We start from the raw sequence: 16,903 nt of genomic DNA, 5'->3' as shown, positions 1-16,903 counted from the left end.
TTTAAAATGATCTTCAAATGAATATCGGTCTGTGTTATTTTTCACACCTAGAAAACACATCTTAGAATTGAGTCAATATCTTATTAAATATTTATAGCCCTGTATAAAAATGACAAAGAAGTAATTTAATTACTACAAGATAATTAAATTGTATCAACGACTGTGAGTATATTATTATACCGAAGAATTTACCACAAAATTGAGAAATATCAAACAAACTTTTACAGTTTTAGCTCGAATAATTAATTGCTTGTATCATCCCCTGTTCGATATCTATCCATAAATTCATTCATTATTCATTGGACTTACAACCTGTCAATAAAAAATCATTATTGTCCTTTATAGAGTGTTAAAAATTGTTTGATGGAGAAATATTTTATTTATGGTTTGGATGATTTATGTTTTAATCAGGTTCAATGTTTCTTGGGAAAATGATATAAGACCCTTAAAGCTGCACTTCGAAAGATTAATCGTTTTGACACCTTTTTTTATTCTTTGTCTTGGAATGAGCCATTTTTTGCATAAATGTTTTGAAACCAATGTTACAAGACTGCTGACAAAAGATCAGATCACAGCATTTCATATTTACGTTTAAAAATTTATGTTTTAAGGATAAAAGTGTTACTAACGCTTTCAGAAAAATGAAACTTTCAGCAGGTTTCCAATTGATTGAGATCTGTTCTATTGTGAGGGGGTTATCTTATATTACGCTATTGAAGGCATTGATACCAAAATAATCTGATTCTGAGGCAAAAACTAAAAAAATGTCAGAACTTTTTATGTGAGAGTGCAGCTTTAAAAATTGAAGTTGTTGCAACAGTACCATTAATTGGCCACACTGGGATTGAATACAAATGGTAACAAGAAATCTTAAATATTACATTTAACTGCGATCTTGATTTTGGAAACAAAAAGAGTTCTTAGCCCATTTACCCTGCTTTGGGCATTATTAGAATCCCTTATACTCAAATTAAGCCCTGGGCTTTTTTTCAGGATTGACAAATATCAGCTGTTATAAACCCCTGAGGACTTGGGAATTTACAGACATAGCAAATGCTTGTTGTCTAAGCGTCCAGCCCAAGGGAAATTTATAAAAATCCCTGGGGTCTGAGATGGTTAATTTCCAAGGCGGCAGTGTTACCGGGCCTGTCAAACTCCTTTTGGGAACCACCAGCTGCCTACCCCCCCCTTTATATTGCCCCCATCCCCCAATCCCTGCCCTCCTATAATTACGTTTTTCTTGGACATCTAGATATGGCAGACTTTAGTGTTGGCATCAGTCTGCATAATGCTTTTGTCTTACATACAATGATTATTTTCATGCTCTTGGAAGAAAGGAGCATATTGTCGCTACTTTGTCCGTCCATCCGTCCGTCGTAAAAGATCCATATCCATGCAATCAAACAACGTTCCTCTTCTACTGAAATTTGTGAATTTGAATTGCTGCTTTTTTATTTCATTGCTTGAAATTAACATTAAATTTTAATTCTCAAACCTGCCCGTATCTTTGAATGTTGAGATTTTTTTCAATTTGTGCACAATAATGCTACAACCATTTACCTTCTACCAGCAAATTGTATTACGATTTCTGCCTTTTCATAATGGGCGTCTGGGGAGCATCCATCAGTTCCAGGGATACTCTTGTTTCCATAATATTACGCTGCAGGATGACGAACTCTCAATATTGGATTAAGCTGCACTTTTAAAGCTGATTAGGCAGCTAGTGCTGATAATCTATCATTGAAAAGAAAGTTGACATGTCCACTCCCAATTAATAAGATGCGCTTAAATGTTTGCTTACCTTTTCAAAACTTGCACGAACTGTCCGTTTTTGTTTATTCAGCTATAATGGCAGCAATTAATAATTATAGATTCCAGTAAATGGAAAACATTCGAAGCAATCAATGAAGTACTTAAATACATCGGCCTGGATTCTGCACGCCATTATGGAAGACAAAGTCACTATTTTTGTTGCTATCGTCTGTAGGGACATTTCAATACCTGCCTGTTAATTGGATCCCAGATCCATAATTGCTTTGTCTTTGAAATAATATTTCTGAATTCGAACAAATGCGAATATGTCACTAGGGGCCAAAAGACTGAGAAGTAATCGATTTGTGGCAATTATTTTTGTACGATAATTTCCCTATTCATGTTATATCTGCTATGTCCTCCATGTCATAATTTTGTGATGTCAATCTCCTCCGTCATTATCAAATAATCATCTTGGTTGAGCATTGATTTAGTATTAGTTCAAAAAGAGAATGGGGTGTTGTGGTTTAGGTGTTTACTTTTCACTTAAAAGGACACGAGTCCTATGCCCCGCCTGGAGCCATCTTTGCGGTTTAGGTGTTCATCTTTCACTCAAAAGGACACGAGTCCTATGCCCCGCCTGGAGCCAACTTTGCGGTTTAGGTGTTCATCTTTCACTCAAAAGGACACGAGTCCAATGCCCAGCCTGGAGCCAACTTTGCGGATAATGGTGTTCGCCTTTCACTTACAAAAGGACGTGAGTCAAATGCCCCACCTGGAGCCGACTTTGCGGTTTAGGTGTTCATCTTTCACTCAAAAGGACACGAGTCCAATGCCCAGCCTGGAGCCAACTTTGCGGATAATGGTGTTCGCCTTTCACTTACAAAAGGACGTGAGTCAAATGCCCCACCTGGAGCCGACTTTGCGGTTTAGGTGTTCATCTTTCACTCAAAAGGACACGAGTCCTATGCCCCGCCTGGAGCCAACTTTGCGGTTTAGGTATTCATCTTTCACTCAAAAGGACACGAGTCCAATGCCCAGCCTGGAGCCAACTTTTCAGATAATGGTGTTTGCCTTTCACTTACAAAAGGACGTGAGTCAAATGCCCCACCTGGAGCCGACTTTGCGGTTTAGGTGTTCATCTTTCACTCAAAAGGACACGAGTCCAATGCCCAGCCTGGAGCCGACTTTGCGGATAATGGTGTTCGCCTTTCACTTACAAAAGGACGTGAGTCAAATGCCCCACCTGGAGCGGACTTTGCGGTTTAGGTGTTCATCTTTCACTCACAAAATGACGCGAGTCCTATGCCCAGCCTGGAGCCAACTTTGCGGATAATGGTGTTCGCCTTTCACTTACAAAAGGACGTGAGTCAAATGCCCCACCTGGAGCCGACTTTGCGGTTTAGGTGTTCATCTTTCACTCAAAAGGACACGAGTCCTATGCCCTGCCTGGAGCCAACTTTGCGGTTTAGGTATTCATCTTTCACTCAAAAGGACACGAGTCCAATGCCCAGCCTGGAGCCAACTTTTCAGATAATGGTGTTTGCCTTTCACTTACAAAAGGACGTGAGTCAAATGCCCCACCTGGAGCCGACTTTGCGGTTTAGGTGTTCATCTTTCACTCACAAAATGACGCGAGTCCTATGCCCCGCCTGGAGCCAACTTTGCGGTTTAGGTGTTCATCTATCACTCAAAAGGACACGAGTCCAATGCCCAGCCTGGAGCGGCCTTTGTGGTAACAGTGTTTGCCTATCACTCACAAAAGGAAGTGAATCCTATGCCATGTCTGGAGCTGACTTTGAGGTATAGGTGTTTGCCTTTCTCTAATAAAAAAATGAGTCTGATACCCAGCTTGGAGCCAACTTTTGGGACATCTGAATACTGGTATCTGCATTCCCATGAATTAAAATGACTTGAGGCTGACTAGATAAGGGTTGCGACGTGAAACAAGTTTTGCATGGGTATGTTTATGTGTCGGCTTCGTTTCGTGAGAAACATCATCTTTGTATAAGGTTTTTGTGTGCAGCCAATTTTACTTGCAGCTCTTTTGAAACATTTGTGAGCTATATCAGGCAAGTACGAGAGAGCTAATGAAAGATGAACGATAATGATAATAAACAAAACCCCGAGGGAAGTGTCTTATATGAGATTTGAAAGAGTCGACCAGTTATTTCAACATCAACTGGTGGAAAGACAGATTTAAGACTAAACTGCAACTTTTACTTCTACAGGTAGTGTCTCCACATACAAGTAGTGTCTAAAAGTACAGAGAGCGTCTTTACGTGCATGTAACATCACATGTACAAGTAGTGTCCTCACATACAAGTTGTGTCTTTACATACAAGTAGTGTCTTTATGTACAAGTATTGTATTTACGTACAAGTAACATCACATGTACAAGTAGTGTCCTCACATACAAGTTGTGTCTCTACATACAAGTAGTGTCTTTATGTACAAGTAGGTTCTTTATGTACAAGTAACATCACATGTACAAGTAGTGTTTCCCATTACAAGTAGTTGTCACACATAAGTAGTGTACTCGCCATGTACAAGAAGTGCTGTCACATACAAGTAGTGTTGCCATTTACAAGTAGTGTCACCAGTTAAAACAAGTGTTACCATGTTCAAATGCTGGCGCCAGATTAAACGAGACGAGACAAGTAATGGCACAATGTACAAGTAGTTTGGTACAAGTAATGTCACAAGGTACAAGTAGTTTTGTACAAGTAATGTCACAAGGTACAAGTAGTTTGGTACAAGTAATGTCACAATGTACAAGTAGTTTGGTACAAGTATTGTCACAATGTACAAGTAGTTTGGTACAAGTAGTGTCACAATGTACAAGTAGTTTGGTACAAGTAGTGTCACAAGGTACAAGTAGTTTGGTACAAGTAATGTCACAATGTACAAGTTGTTTGGTACAAGTAGTGTCACAATGTACAAGTAGTTTGGTACAAGTAGTGTCACAAGGTACAAGAAGTTTGGTACAAGTAGTGTCACAAGGTACAAGTAGCGTGGACCAAGTAGTGCCACCACCTTTTTATGATCTGCTTAAAGCTGTCTGCAAAATTGGGATGAAATAAGGCCAACATATTTGAACTAGTTGCGAAACAAATCCAATCTATTGTTCAACTTTTGTCATATACCACCATTTCTTTGGTGATAATATTTAGTATTGATCTTCACCATTTAAGAATAGAGATCTAATGTCATGAACAAACCAAGGGCACAGCTTTCTTAATAAGTGTACACTCCCTAATTGTGTGTCCAAATATTAACCATTGACCAGTAATTTGTATTGAAATTGCAGAATAAATATTTTAACAAAACATGGTCATTGCTATTCAGTAAGGATTTGTCAAATGTGTATTGTCAAATTGACCTTTTTTCTTGACTTTTAAGTTTTATATTCTTAAAAGGTATTAACTTTGATACATAAATGATTTAGGTTGAACATTAAATGTATCGGATTAAAACAAAACTATAAGATTAGATGGTGAATGTGGTCAAGTGGTACTAGGGTGTCTGCCCATCACCCAAGAGGTGTGTTTAAGCCATCAACCAGTTGGTTATCTGGTAAGCAAAGTGTTTTTATATATATATATATATATATATATAGTGCACTCGCTTCTCACCTAGGCGACTCGGGTTTGATACCCAGCCAAGGCGCATGTGAGTTTGGTTTGTGGTCACCAAGCCGGACAAGTGGGTTTCCTCTGGGTATTCCGGTTTTCCCCACAACACAAGACCACAATCTCGAGAAATTTCATGCCAAGGAGAATGATTTATACAGACTGCTGACAAAAGCTCAGATTGCAGTTTTTCATAACGAAGATCGAAAATTAAGTCATTATTTGAACTGCGAATATGAAAAACTGCGATCTGATTTTATGTCAGCAGTCTTATATCACTGGTTTCCATGCATTTTTGCAAAATTTGGCGAGTTCCAAGACAAAAAATATTTTATTTTTTTAAAGTTGTCAAAACATTCAATCGGTAGGAGTGCAACTTTTAGATGCTGACAGACTACGCAGAGGATTTTTTAATCGTTATCTGCGAACATCAGCTTTTGCTATGTATGGAAAATATGTCTGTATGGGCAATTTCGAGATTAAATTTGGGCATGTGGTTTTTTTTTAGAATATTTAGGGCTAACACAAGTGTTATTAGATTTGGGACCAACCTATTTGGGGAAAAATTGCTTGGAAATGATAATAGCTACTGAGCCCGCTGTTATTGATCTGCGATGCTTGCTCACACACATAAAAGTGGTATCTTTTGCCTACTACTTGGAGAACGCTGTAATTACTTAAGGTGCTGATCGATATACCGTGTTGTCAATAAGTATAATTATTCCTTTTAAAGCTGCACTCTCACAGATATACCATTTTTACAACGTTTTTATTTTTTGTCTTTGAAAGAGCAAATTTTTGCATTAATATCTGCAAACCAATGATATAAGATTGCTGACAAAAAATCTGATCGTAGCAGATTTTCTTAACTGAAATATAAAATTCTGCAATCTGATTTTTTGTCAGCAGTCTTATATCATTGGTTTGCAGATGTTTACGCAAAAAAAATGCTCTTTCCAAAACAAAAAATTTAAAAAAAATGTAAAATTGGTATATCTGTGAGAGTGCAGCTTTAAAGCAGAAAATGTGTCTTTGATGACAAATCATTATCTCTGAATAAATGCTCAAATGTATGTTAAAATTTCTTCTATGGTTAAAGTTATTTTCTGTATAGCCTATCAGAGATATTTGAAAGTTTTTGGGATATATTGGCGTGTATTGACATACGTTATAAACATCGGTACATTATATTCTAACCTCATCTCTTATTAGCCTCATCATCTAAAATATCTTTGACATCGGAACAGCTATATGGGAAATATCCATTTACTTCTGGAAAACAGTTTGTTGTGTGAAAAATAATTTAGCATGTGCTTCAGGAACTGTTCAAGTTAATCAAGTACCACTGGTCTCCTGGGGGTGTGCTCCATTCTCTCTTTCAAATTTATCCTGATCTTCTAAGTTTCAATCAAGCTTATAGCAGAAACTCTGCTTCAGGAAGACAATTTCACTGTTTTGGCATAACTTAATTTTTCACGCTATTTAAGGTATAGGGGAATTTAGAGGATACATGCCAAATCATAGTGGGTGGGGTAACTGACGTTTTGGTTTACTGTTTTTATAATCTCAGAAAGTATATCATCAGTCATACTTCAATACATTGCTCTATAGTTCATCACTGGTCAATTTAAGAGCTAAGTATTGTTTGCACTCTATTTTGGTTGTTGGCGTACAAGACTGAGTTCATATATGATAGAGTGGGCTGTGATGTGGCCCACTGAAGTTTACTTTAATTATATTGTAGAGGAAATTAAAGAGGCAACTTAATGGTCTACTGACCTGAATTTTAACAATAAACTAGAAGTTGGTAATTTTGACTTTATGTATTACGAACTTAATTAACAAACTTATTCCGACAGGCACTGCCTGGAAATACTTTTTGTTTGGGTAATAGAGCTGCTAAGTAGAGATTCAGGCAGGTTTTAAAAGGGGTTGGGTGCTGCAGAAAAGGGGCTGGGTAAGTTGATGAGGAATATAAAGACATGTTCAAATTGGGCTGGCACTAAAAAACTTAAATATGATGATTTTGACAAATAATGTTAGAAATGTCTTTAAATGAAGCATTTTTAAGTTTCAATTGCCAGATATATATTAAGTTTGTTTGTATATATAACCATATAATAACCTTTTAAACAAAACAAAAGAAAAGAAATATTTGATTGTCATAAGCATTTAATTCTATAAAGGCAGGAGTGTGTACATGCGGGCCTCCATTAGGGCAGAAGGAGGCTACCAAAAAAAGAACAGGGTGGAGCACCCTTCCATTACTCTGTAGCTAGAAAATAAGAATAATTATTAGAATTTATTTAAAATTAAAATGGATGTGAAAAAAATATCGTGCATATTTACGTTAATATTTGTGGTGTGTGTTCACATTCACAATTTTGTAAATGAACCCCCTCACCCCTTCAATCACCCTATCCCCTTCCCCCCAAAATATATATAATTAACAAGAATATTCATTTGTTTGGAAATTTGAATTTTCTGTAAAAATATTCTACACTTTTTACTTATAACTTAAAAACTATCATAAAAAGACCAGAAATTATAATTCTATTTAAGATGTTCTGTGCTTTTCACTTATACTTAAAAACTACCATAAAAAGACCAGAAATTAGGATTTTCTACATTACATTCTGAGCGTTTCAGTTTTTGACTAAAAACTACCAAAAATTGAACTTAAGTATAGATTGTAAAACCGTATACTCCCTAAAATATAAAAGCTAATCTTTTGAAGATCATTTTTTCCATTGTCTTCATTTCAAAAGACTCAGGAGATAATTTAGATTGTAAGCTTTGGATAGAAATTTTTAAAACGTGCGCAGAAGTCTGAAAACTTTTAATACCCTCTTGACATGTTTAAACAAAAACATTTTCGCGCATATGCTATCGATATCATCCATTTCTTAAGAAACTAACTCAACCGATGAATTCTTTTTCGAACAAACATAATGCACTAAGTTCTGTGTTTTTTGTTAATTTTATTTAACATTCTATTTGCTTTGCAATGTATTTGACTTGATCATTATTTGAAACTCAGTCTAGCATATAATTATGAATTCAATGATACATGTGAAGTTTACAATTTCATGGTTCTTTTGCCAAAATCGAAGACAACTCATTACTATTGATCATTGATTACTTACTTCTTTACAGAGATATGGTGACAAGCTGATGTTTTACAAAATCAATCGATTTCATAGTGATATTTATTATTGTAATCACCCTGGCCGACTGTCCGTCCGTCCACGATTTTTTATGATTTTTGTTAATGGCTAACCAGCCATTCAATATCTCAAATTCATACTTTCTAAACTTTCTCACAGTAACAATACACTTTTTTGTGACAAGTTATAATTGTAACTAATGCTTAATTAATGTCAGATTTATGGCCCTTTGTATACATAGAGATTTTTACTCACCTGTTTTTCAGAGAATATAAAGGTCAAGGTAATGCCATTGGTGTCGTTGTAAGCAGAGGCATCATCATCGCTGTGCAAAAATATTGGCCGTTGAAAGTAAATGGTATAAATGTTGCCAGAGACACTTCACATAGTGTTAAACAAGGCCGACAACTCTGGCTTTAATAATTTTGTTTAGTTATTCCCCTTGTTGAGAAAAAACTACTTAAACATTTGAGTTGACTTTATGGCACTCTTGTTTTATGTCTAGACATTTTTTAGTCATAAAAAAAGGGCCTTTTTTTATGAATAAATAGTTAGTTTGGCGTTTAACTCCTAACTGTTAAGGCCTAAAAAAAAAATACATTTGGTTCGGGTTACCCGACCCTACCTACGGAATAGGCGCCGACCCTACCGTTTTTATAGTCAGTTTGAAAAAAAAATGAAAAACTAAAAAAAAAAAAAAAAAAAAAAAAAAAAATTTTTCGTTTTTTTTTAATTGCTTTTTAATATTAAGGTTAAACCTTAAATGTACAGAAGATAGCTTTAACACCATTCTCCAATGATGAAAATTATATTCTTATATAAAACCTAATAAAAAAAATAAATAAAAAAAAATAAAAAGCCTACCTACCCTACCTATTTTTTTTAAGGATGTAACCCTAACCAAACAATTTTTTTTTTTAGGCCTAAGGCCTGAAAAAATCCTTCTGGTTTGTTTACCTGACCCTATCTACAAAATAGGCACCAACCCTGCTGTAGACCAATGGAGATTATAGGCTGTGAGTCTGTTGCTAAACAGACTATCGAACTATTGTGGTCCTACTGACCTATTTAGGCTTTTGAACTACAGCATGTTAAGGTGCTTTTATAGTCTAGCGTTAAGCCTAAGTCACACATTCAGGATTTTTACTGCCGTCCTTGATAGGACCATTCCGGATTAAAATGTGTCAAAAGTCTGATCAAGATCCTGTGATTCGTGGCTGGAAATTCAAACTTTTATTAAAATTTGTAAAAACATTTATTTAATCGCGACAACATATTGTTCAGGAGGCGTCCCGATCCAGCCGTTTCCAGCAGAATTCGTCCCGATTATCCCGTTCTAAATCCGATTCTGATCCGATTTGTATCTTTGTCATGGTAAGAAACGACCGAATCTGTCACAATATAGTCACGATTGTAATCCGACAAGACAAAATCGGCTGAGTTTCCCGAATGTTACGGGACGCACCTAACTGTCGGGAGAGCTTGGCCGACCTCTCCGGACCATTCCCGATCCGTAGGACTCTGTTACGAACATATATGACTGCGTTCAGACAATGATAGGACATTCCAGATCAATGAGGATAGTAATCCGACTTTTTCGCTTTTCGTGTCGTAGCGCTGTCTGATCTCAAACGGGAGCCATAATCGGCACTGTGTGAACGCCGCATTACAAGGTATAATTTCTATTCCAGCGTTACGTCGAGCTGTCTGAGCGCTGGGAACAGGCCAAGCGTGAGGTGCGACACGAAGATCATGAGTTGTTACGGGAGAAGGTCACGCTGCAGCAAGAGCTTATACGAAGACAGACCGAGTATTCGGAACATCGACGCCAACAAGAGGCAGAGATAGAAAACCAGGTTAGTGTAGTTGTTGATATATTTTTTTTTGGGGGGGGGGGTGCGTGTGAGCTTTGCATCGTAGTTTTGAAGAGGATGGAACCCTTTACCAAACCATATATATTTTTGGCCCTATTGGTATATACATTTATGGAGGATTTAATTTTGTACTGATTTAATCCATGCATTAAATAGTAGAGAAAATCAGGAAAATGTCATTTTTCTCAGTGTTTTTTGTTTATTGATTGCTTTATAGAAGATCAGATTTCAAACTTTAATTACTCATTGTAATCATGAAATATTACAACGAAAATATTTCTGTCTTAAAAATTATTGTATATCTCAAATTTGTTTTGCTTGAAGTCACAAGAGGATCCAGGGGGGAGGCGCCCAAAGGTTCCCCCCCCCCCATCCCTTCACCTCATATAAGTTTTCTTTATAATATAGTTAAGGAGAAATAAAAGTAATTAAATACACCTAAAATGCATCATTTCTGACTATAATTTTTTTAATTTTTCTTTTGAGGTGAACCCCCAAAGCACATGCCAAGACTTAAAACAACAATAAACTAGCATTTAGTGTTCGCTCAAAGGCGCTGTTGTCAAAAATAATATGTTAGAATTGTTTGTTGTTGTTTTTTGGTACAGGGGTGTGCTTGGATGAGAATATAAAAATTGTTTTTCTTTGGCCTTAAAGAAATAAAAAAAATCCTAGAAAAGAAAAAATGGGTTTAGTATTCCTGCGTTTGACATTATTATGGATGAAAAGATCAGTCAATTGTCTCGGTCTAGTTGCAACAGAGATTTTAGGAAGTACTCCCCCCAAATAAATCTTAGGACAACATTGTGTCTGTAATATTTGATTATTAATGCTGATCTAGCTTATTAATGATTTAAAATGATTAATAATTATAAGACAGAAAATGATTTTTTGTGTTTCTACTTAAAAGATATTTGTCATATTTAACCTGCAAGATATTATTTTGTCCTACATTTTGCTAATAATGGAATATAAATTTTGATGAGGATGTGTTATTTAATTTAAAGAAATTACCTAAAACGGATTTTGTCCAAACAATTACGTTAGAAGCATTTGTCCCATGATCACCAAATTTAGACAATATGTTTAAGGGCAAAATATCTTGGGTCAGGTTTGATAACCAGATCTTGTAGTCACTCCGGAGTTTAAAATGACCCTCTAATTTACAAAAATTAAATTTACATTGTCCACTATCTAAATTGTTATCGCTATTGTAATAACGATGAACTGTATATGTTCAGGTTAATAAGAAATGTTCTGTTCTGTTCTTAATTTGCCTTTAGTTCAACCAATTAATACAAAACTTAGTGTCCACAAAATAAGACGGGCATAATTTTGCGAAAGTTGGCTCCCTTGTTATACAAGATAAACCTACAATATGTATAAGTTTTGACGCCATTTCCTTGATTTCAACCTTTGACGCCATTTCCTTGATTTCAACCATTTCTGGCCAAGGCCGAATATTTAAATTGTCTGTTTATATTATTATCCTTCAAGATATTTGTCCTACATTTTGTTACTAAGGAGTAGCTTCGATGGGGATGCTGTATCCGGAGAGGTCGGAAACAGTTACGAGAGGGAAGGCTATTTCGGGCTTAATCTTCTACGATATTAGATGGAAACGGGACAAATTTCTGACAGCGTGTTCTAATCTTGTATTGATCCCAAATTCTGGTTTTGCGTTCGCATTGCAATATTATCGTTTACATGTTTCAATTGTTTGGTTTAAGATAAAGATTTTATTTAGTTAATCTTTTCCAGGAAAATTTTATTTGATCATTGAGTTTTTTTCGTAACATTTTAAAAGTTGACAAGTTAGTGCAATATTCAAAATAATCAGTGTCAATGTCACAGAGAATGTATTTACTTAAAGTGACACTCTTATTCAAAATCAATACATATACATGTATTACAAACATAAATTTGAGTTATAAACCTTTAACTTAACTTACTAAATAATGCTATTATGGAAAATATTAATTACTGATAATAAGATTGTAACCATGTATTTAATAGCAGAAAAACCAAAAATATTAAATGATTGGTGAGTGCTAAAAGATTTACTAAGATTTGGGTAATATGTCAGTATTTTTGTTAAATCCAAAATTGTGTAAATTGGGTACAGAAAAGATTATTCTTTTGAATTCAGTTTTAACATCAAACACAAAAATGGGTTACTTAAAATTCATGTAACAAAATTTATATTTTGATATAAACAAAGTCAACAATAAATGACGCATTTATAATGGGCATTGAATAAGCAAAATAAAAGATTATTTTTTGTGAAAATGTAAAAAAAAGAAGAAAAAAGCATGATTACGTTCAATAATTCTTTTGAACAAAATTTACAAAAATAGCTGTGAAACTTTTGAAAAGTGAAACTCAATGAATGTGAACAAATTTGTCACAAATATTATAAAAGAAAGCAAAAACCTTAGGTGCACTCGCTTGGCGATCAATTTTTGAAATGAATTGACTTCCAATGAAAATAATTGAGTTTTTGTATTGTCTTTTATGGGGTTGAGCGTCAATGTTGGTTCTAGAAAAATTGCTCCAAATGGATCATCACTTTCATGTTTCCGTGCTTTAGAAAAATGTTTCTAAAATGTTGACTTTGCAATAGGGAATGCAAACATAACCATTTATATGGAAATGTTTTGTATGTTTGAAATGGTTCAATATTTTTACAGAGCGCATGGTCCCGTATTGTATAAAATTCATTGATTACTCTTATTCTGATAGAAAGCTAGGCTGGGACAGTCAGTACGATGAAAAGGTTGAAGCTTTCTATCTATTTGCATTAGTTGGATCATTTACTTTTGTAAACTCTGTTAAAGCTGCACTCTCACAGATTGTCAGTTTTGACACTTTTAATTTTTGTCTCAGAATCAACTAGTTTTGGCATCAATGCCTTCAACAGTCAGCAGTCTTCGTTTGCCTTAAAAAAAAATCAGCACTTGTTCTTTCGGGCAAGTAATTGAAAAAAACTACTTGCCCCAAAATAGTTTTACTTGCCCAAAATAACAATAATAAAAAAAAAGGAACGAGAGAAGTATTTAATTAATAAGCGTCCAAGTGTGGGTCAGACGCTTAATAGAAGCTTATAAATTGAATACTACAAATGCTGAGCACACAGAATGCTGAGACGTCACCAATTCATGCGTAAATATGCGAAAGCCAATATTTCGAAAGTTCATTTAGGATTTGTGAATTTTTGCTGAAGAAATTATGAAAACTGAGGGATTCAAATTTCGGAAAAATGCACTTGCCCATTTGGGCAACCATCTCGGGATTTTGAATTGTCCGAAACAGTATTTACTTGTCCCAGGCTTTGGGCAACCCAGTTATGACGAAGACTGAGTCAGTCATATCGGATTCTCACACTCAAACAGATCGCAGTATTTTGGTCACAATATTGCTGGAAAAAACATTTTTCTTCAAGTTTTCTAACAAAATTATTAAAGCACAAGCCCTTCACTTGTGAAATGCTTGCTCAAATTCAGGATTTTTATAGCAGGGCTTGATAAATATGATTATGCCAAGTATCAATGAACAAATTCAGGCTAGCTAGTGATCAACATTACAAGAGCACGTTAGCCAGCACGCCGTCAACTTTGAAAAAGCTTGCTTATATTCAGGATTTTTATAGCAGGGCTTGAAGAAAATGTTGATGCCAAATCGTAGGGTACAAATTCAGGATAATATTCATCCAAAACTCTAACCTGAAAGAGCTTTTGCCTATTAAAGGCGCTGCAGCTTTTTAGTTAAATCATCACTGGATTTTCTGATATAATAAAACTATGGCAGAATATATCTGACAGAATATGTTGTATAACGTACACCATAATTACTACTGGTTAATATTTGATCCAGTCAATACTTCACTTATCGTAAATACAGGATCTCTCTGAAAACAATCGTCCTGGGATGCTAGTTAGCCCTGCAGGGAGATTCCACCATGAATCATATTCAATGCCAGTTATGGACGAAATAATGCATTGAGACCAATACATGTCAATACTAAAAGCGGGCCAGTATTGTCAAGGGGGTACGATATTGGAAATTTCATATTGTTGGTTTGCGTATATGGGCCATGTTTTTCTGTTCATAAAGAACACTGTCTAAATATAGAAGTAAAATCATTAGCGAAACAAATTGCTATGCTAAGATATGATTTGCTATGATATTTCGTGGGCTATTATGCAGGGCACAATGTAAATTTCATATTGGTGGTTCAGTAAATGAGACATGTTCTGCCCATTAAAAGTGTTGCTTCTCTCACAAATTGACAGTTTTGACTTTTGGCATCAGTGCCTTCATGAAATCAGTCATATAAGATAACTCACATTATAAAACAGATCGCAATTGTTTGGTAAACTGCCATTTCTTAAAGCGTTATAAAACATCAAATTTCAAATGTATAAATAGAACAAATGCAGTCTGCTCTTTTGTCAGCAGTTTCTAGACATTTATGCAAAAAGTGGCTCAATTTCCAAGACAAAAAATAAAAAAGTTGTCAAAACAGCCAATGTGTGAGGGTACAGATTTAATATAGAAGTATATATCTAATTGGATTATGTATTATTATGTTAAAATTGAATTTCTACATTTTGCATGGTCATACAAAGCTGGATAGACGCTTCTTATTATCATAATACAAAGAGTATTGTCCATCTAATATCCACCTTGCCCTCGATTTATATCATATACATACAGAAAGCTTTGTTGAAAATTAAAATGTTAGTTTATAGTTTATGCTAATTTCTTGTAGCTCGATCGTGACAAAAGTTGACAGCTTATGGAATCATGCTCGAGTCCATTTCTTGGGCAGAAACCAGTACTCAGTGTCCATTTTGAGGGGCCATGAGAAATTGCCCCTGGTGGGGATCTAACTCACGATCTTTTGGGTGAGAGGTGGCCATCTATTCCACTGTACCACTCTCACCCTGGTGGGGATTGAACCCACATCCCCTTGGGTGAGAGGCAATCAATTATATACCACTAGACCACTCTCACCCTGGTGGGGATTGAACCCACATCCTCTTGGGTTAGAGGCAAACAAATACCACAAGACAACTCTCTGACCCTCCAATTGATAGATTAACCAAATCTTACCTTCGCAATGTGGGTGCGGGTTACAGAACGGTTTTATTCCATGTTGTCATGGACAACTTGCTGTAAATATAGCATGTGGCAAAAGTGAAAGCATTGCAATTTATTGACACTGCCAAGTTACAGGAAGGTTACGTCCATTCTACTTGCTGTCGTTACGATAAGGGAAGTTAAATTTGTAGACAAAAGCATACCCCTGCGAAATGTGACCATGGTTCACCATGTTCATCCATGGTTATTTAACCATGGTTAAACCATGGTTATGACATGGTTTAACAAAATAACAAATGGACCACAGTCTACAACCATGGTTTTGACAGACCATGGTCAACCCAAGTTGAACCATGGTATATAAACCATGGTCAACCACAGTTGAACCATGGTCTATAAACCATTGTCATCCTAGGTTGAATCGTGGTCAGAAAAGAATGGTCAACCAAGGTTGAACCATGGTCAGAAAACCATGACTGACATATATTACTTGGTGATGCACGGATGACGGACATAGAGTGATCACAAAAGCTCACCTTCAGCACTTTGTGCGGGTGCTCAGGCAAGCTAAACAATCAATAATCACAAACAGATAATGTAAAAACCATACCTGTTAATCTAATAATGGATAAACTCTTTTTTATTTCAGTTAAAGATTCTATGTATGTTGTCAGGTTACCAAACCAACTAGGACGTAGTGTAATAAAGTAGGCATAATTTAGGGTTTAAGGTATTAGACTGATAAATATTTCTATAAGCCATAAGACAATTACATCAAATTCAACTGCATTCTCAACAATGCAGTTTTTGTGCTGTTAGTTTCTTTAACTTCCCTCATGAAAAAGTATGGTCTGTCAATATCATCTGAATTTAGCTGAATTTTGCTGAAAATTTGTCTGAATACCATCTGAATCATTGCTGAATGTGTGCAGATAACCTGAAATTGCATTATAATGTATACAAGGTTCGTTACATTTAAGCCCATCATGGTCAACTACCAAACAATTGGTCTGTTACCTTGACCATGTTCACTTGAAATAGACCATGGTTTATAACTGTCTTATATTAGACCATGGTCTATCATGGCTGACTAAACTTGGTTTATTTATTGTGATCTTGGTCATCATTGTTCAAGACCATGGTTACCTAGTAGAACCTGGTTAGACCATGGTTGATCATTGTGGACCATGGTTTATATATTGTGGTCTTGGTCAACCATGGTCAATCATGGTTCAAGACCATGGTTACCTAGTAGAACCTGGTTTGACTATGTAGAACCAATGATTGACCATGGTTGACCATGGATGAACATGGTGAACCATGGTCACATTTCGCAGGGGTAGGAAAAACTCGTGAAGATGGTACTGATACATAA

General features: G+C 35.7%; 1 protein-coding gene across 6 annotated transcripts in view; it reads left to right on the top strand.

Moving 5' to 3' along the window:
- LOC128217219 (uncharacterized) overlaps window positions 1-16,903 on the top strand; it is a 104,403-nt gene that overhangs the window by 40,478 nt on the left and 47,022 nt on the right. For all 6 annotated transcript variants that reach the window (XM_052924191.1, XM_052924194.1, XM_052924192.1 and 3 more), the window contains one exon: window positions 10,243-10,407. In XM_052924191.1, the coding sequence (XP_052780151.1) occupies window positions 10,243-10,407 (165 nt within the window). The remainder of the gene's footprint in view (window positions 1-10,242; window positions 10,408-16,903) is intronic.

This window comes from Mya arenaria, chromosome 14 (genome assembly GCF_026914265.1).
Source record: "Mya arenaria isolate MELC-2E11 chromosome 14, ASM2691426v1".
In the NCBI taxonomy this organism is placed as follows: Eukaryota; Metazoa; Mollusca; class Bivalvia; order Myida; family Myidae; genus Mya; species Mya arenaria.
This window is presented reverse-complemented; position numbering and strand designations above follow the sequence as displayed.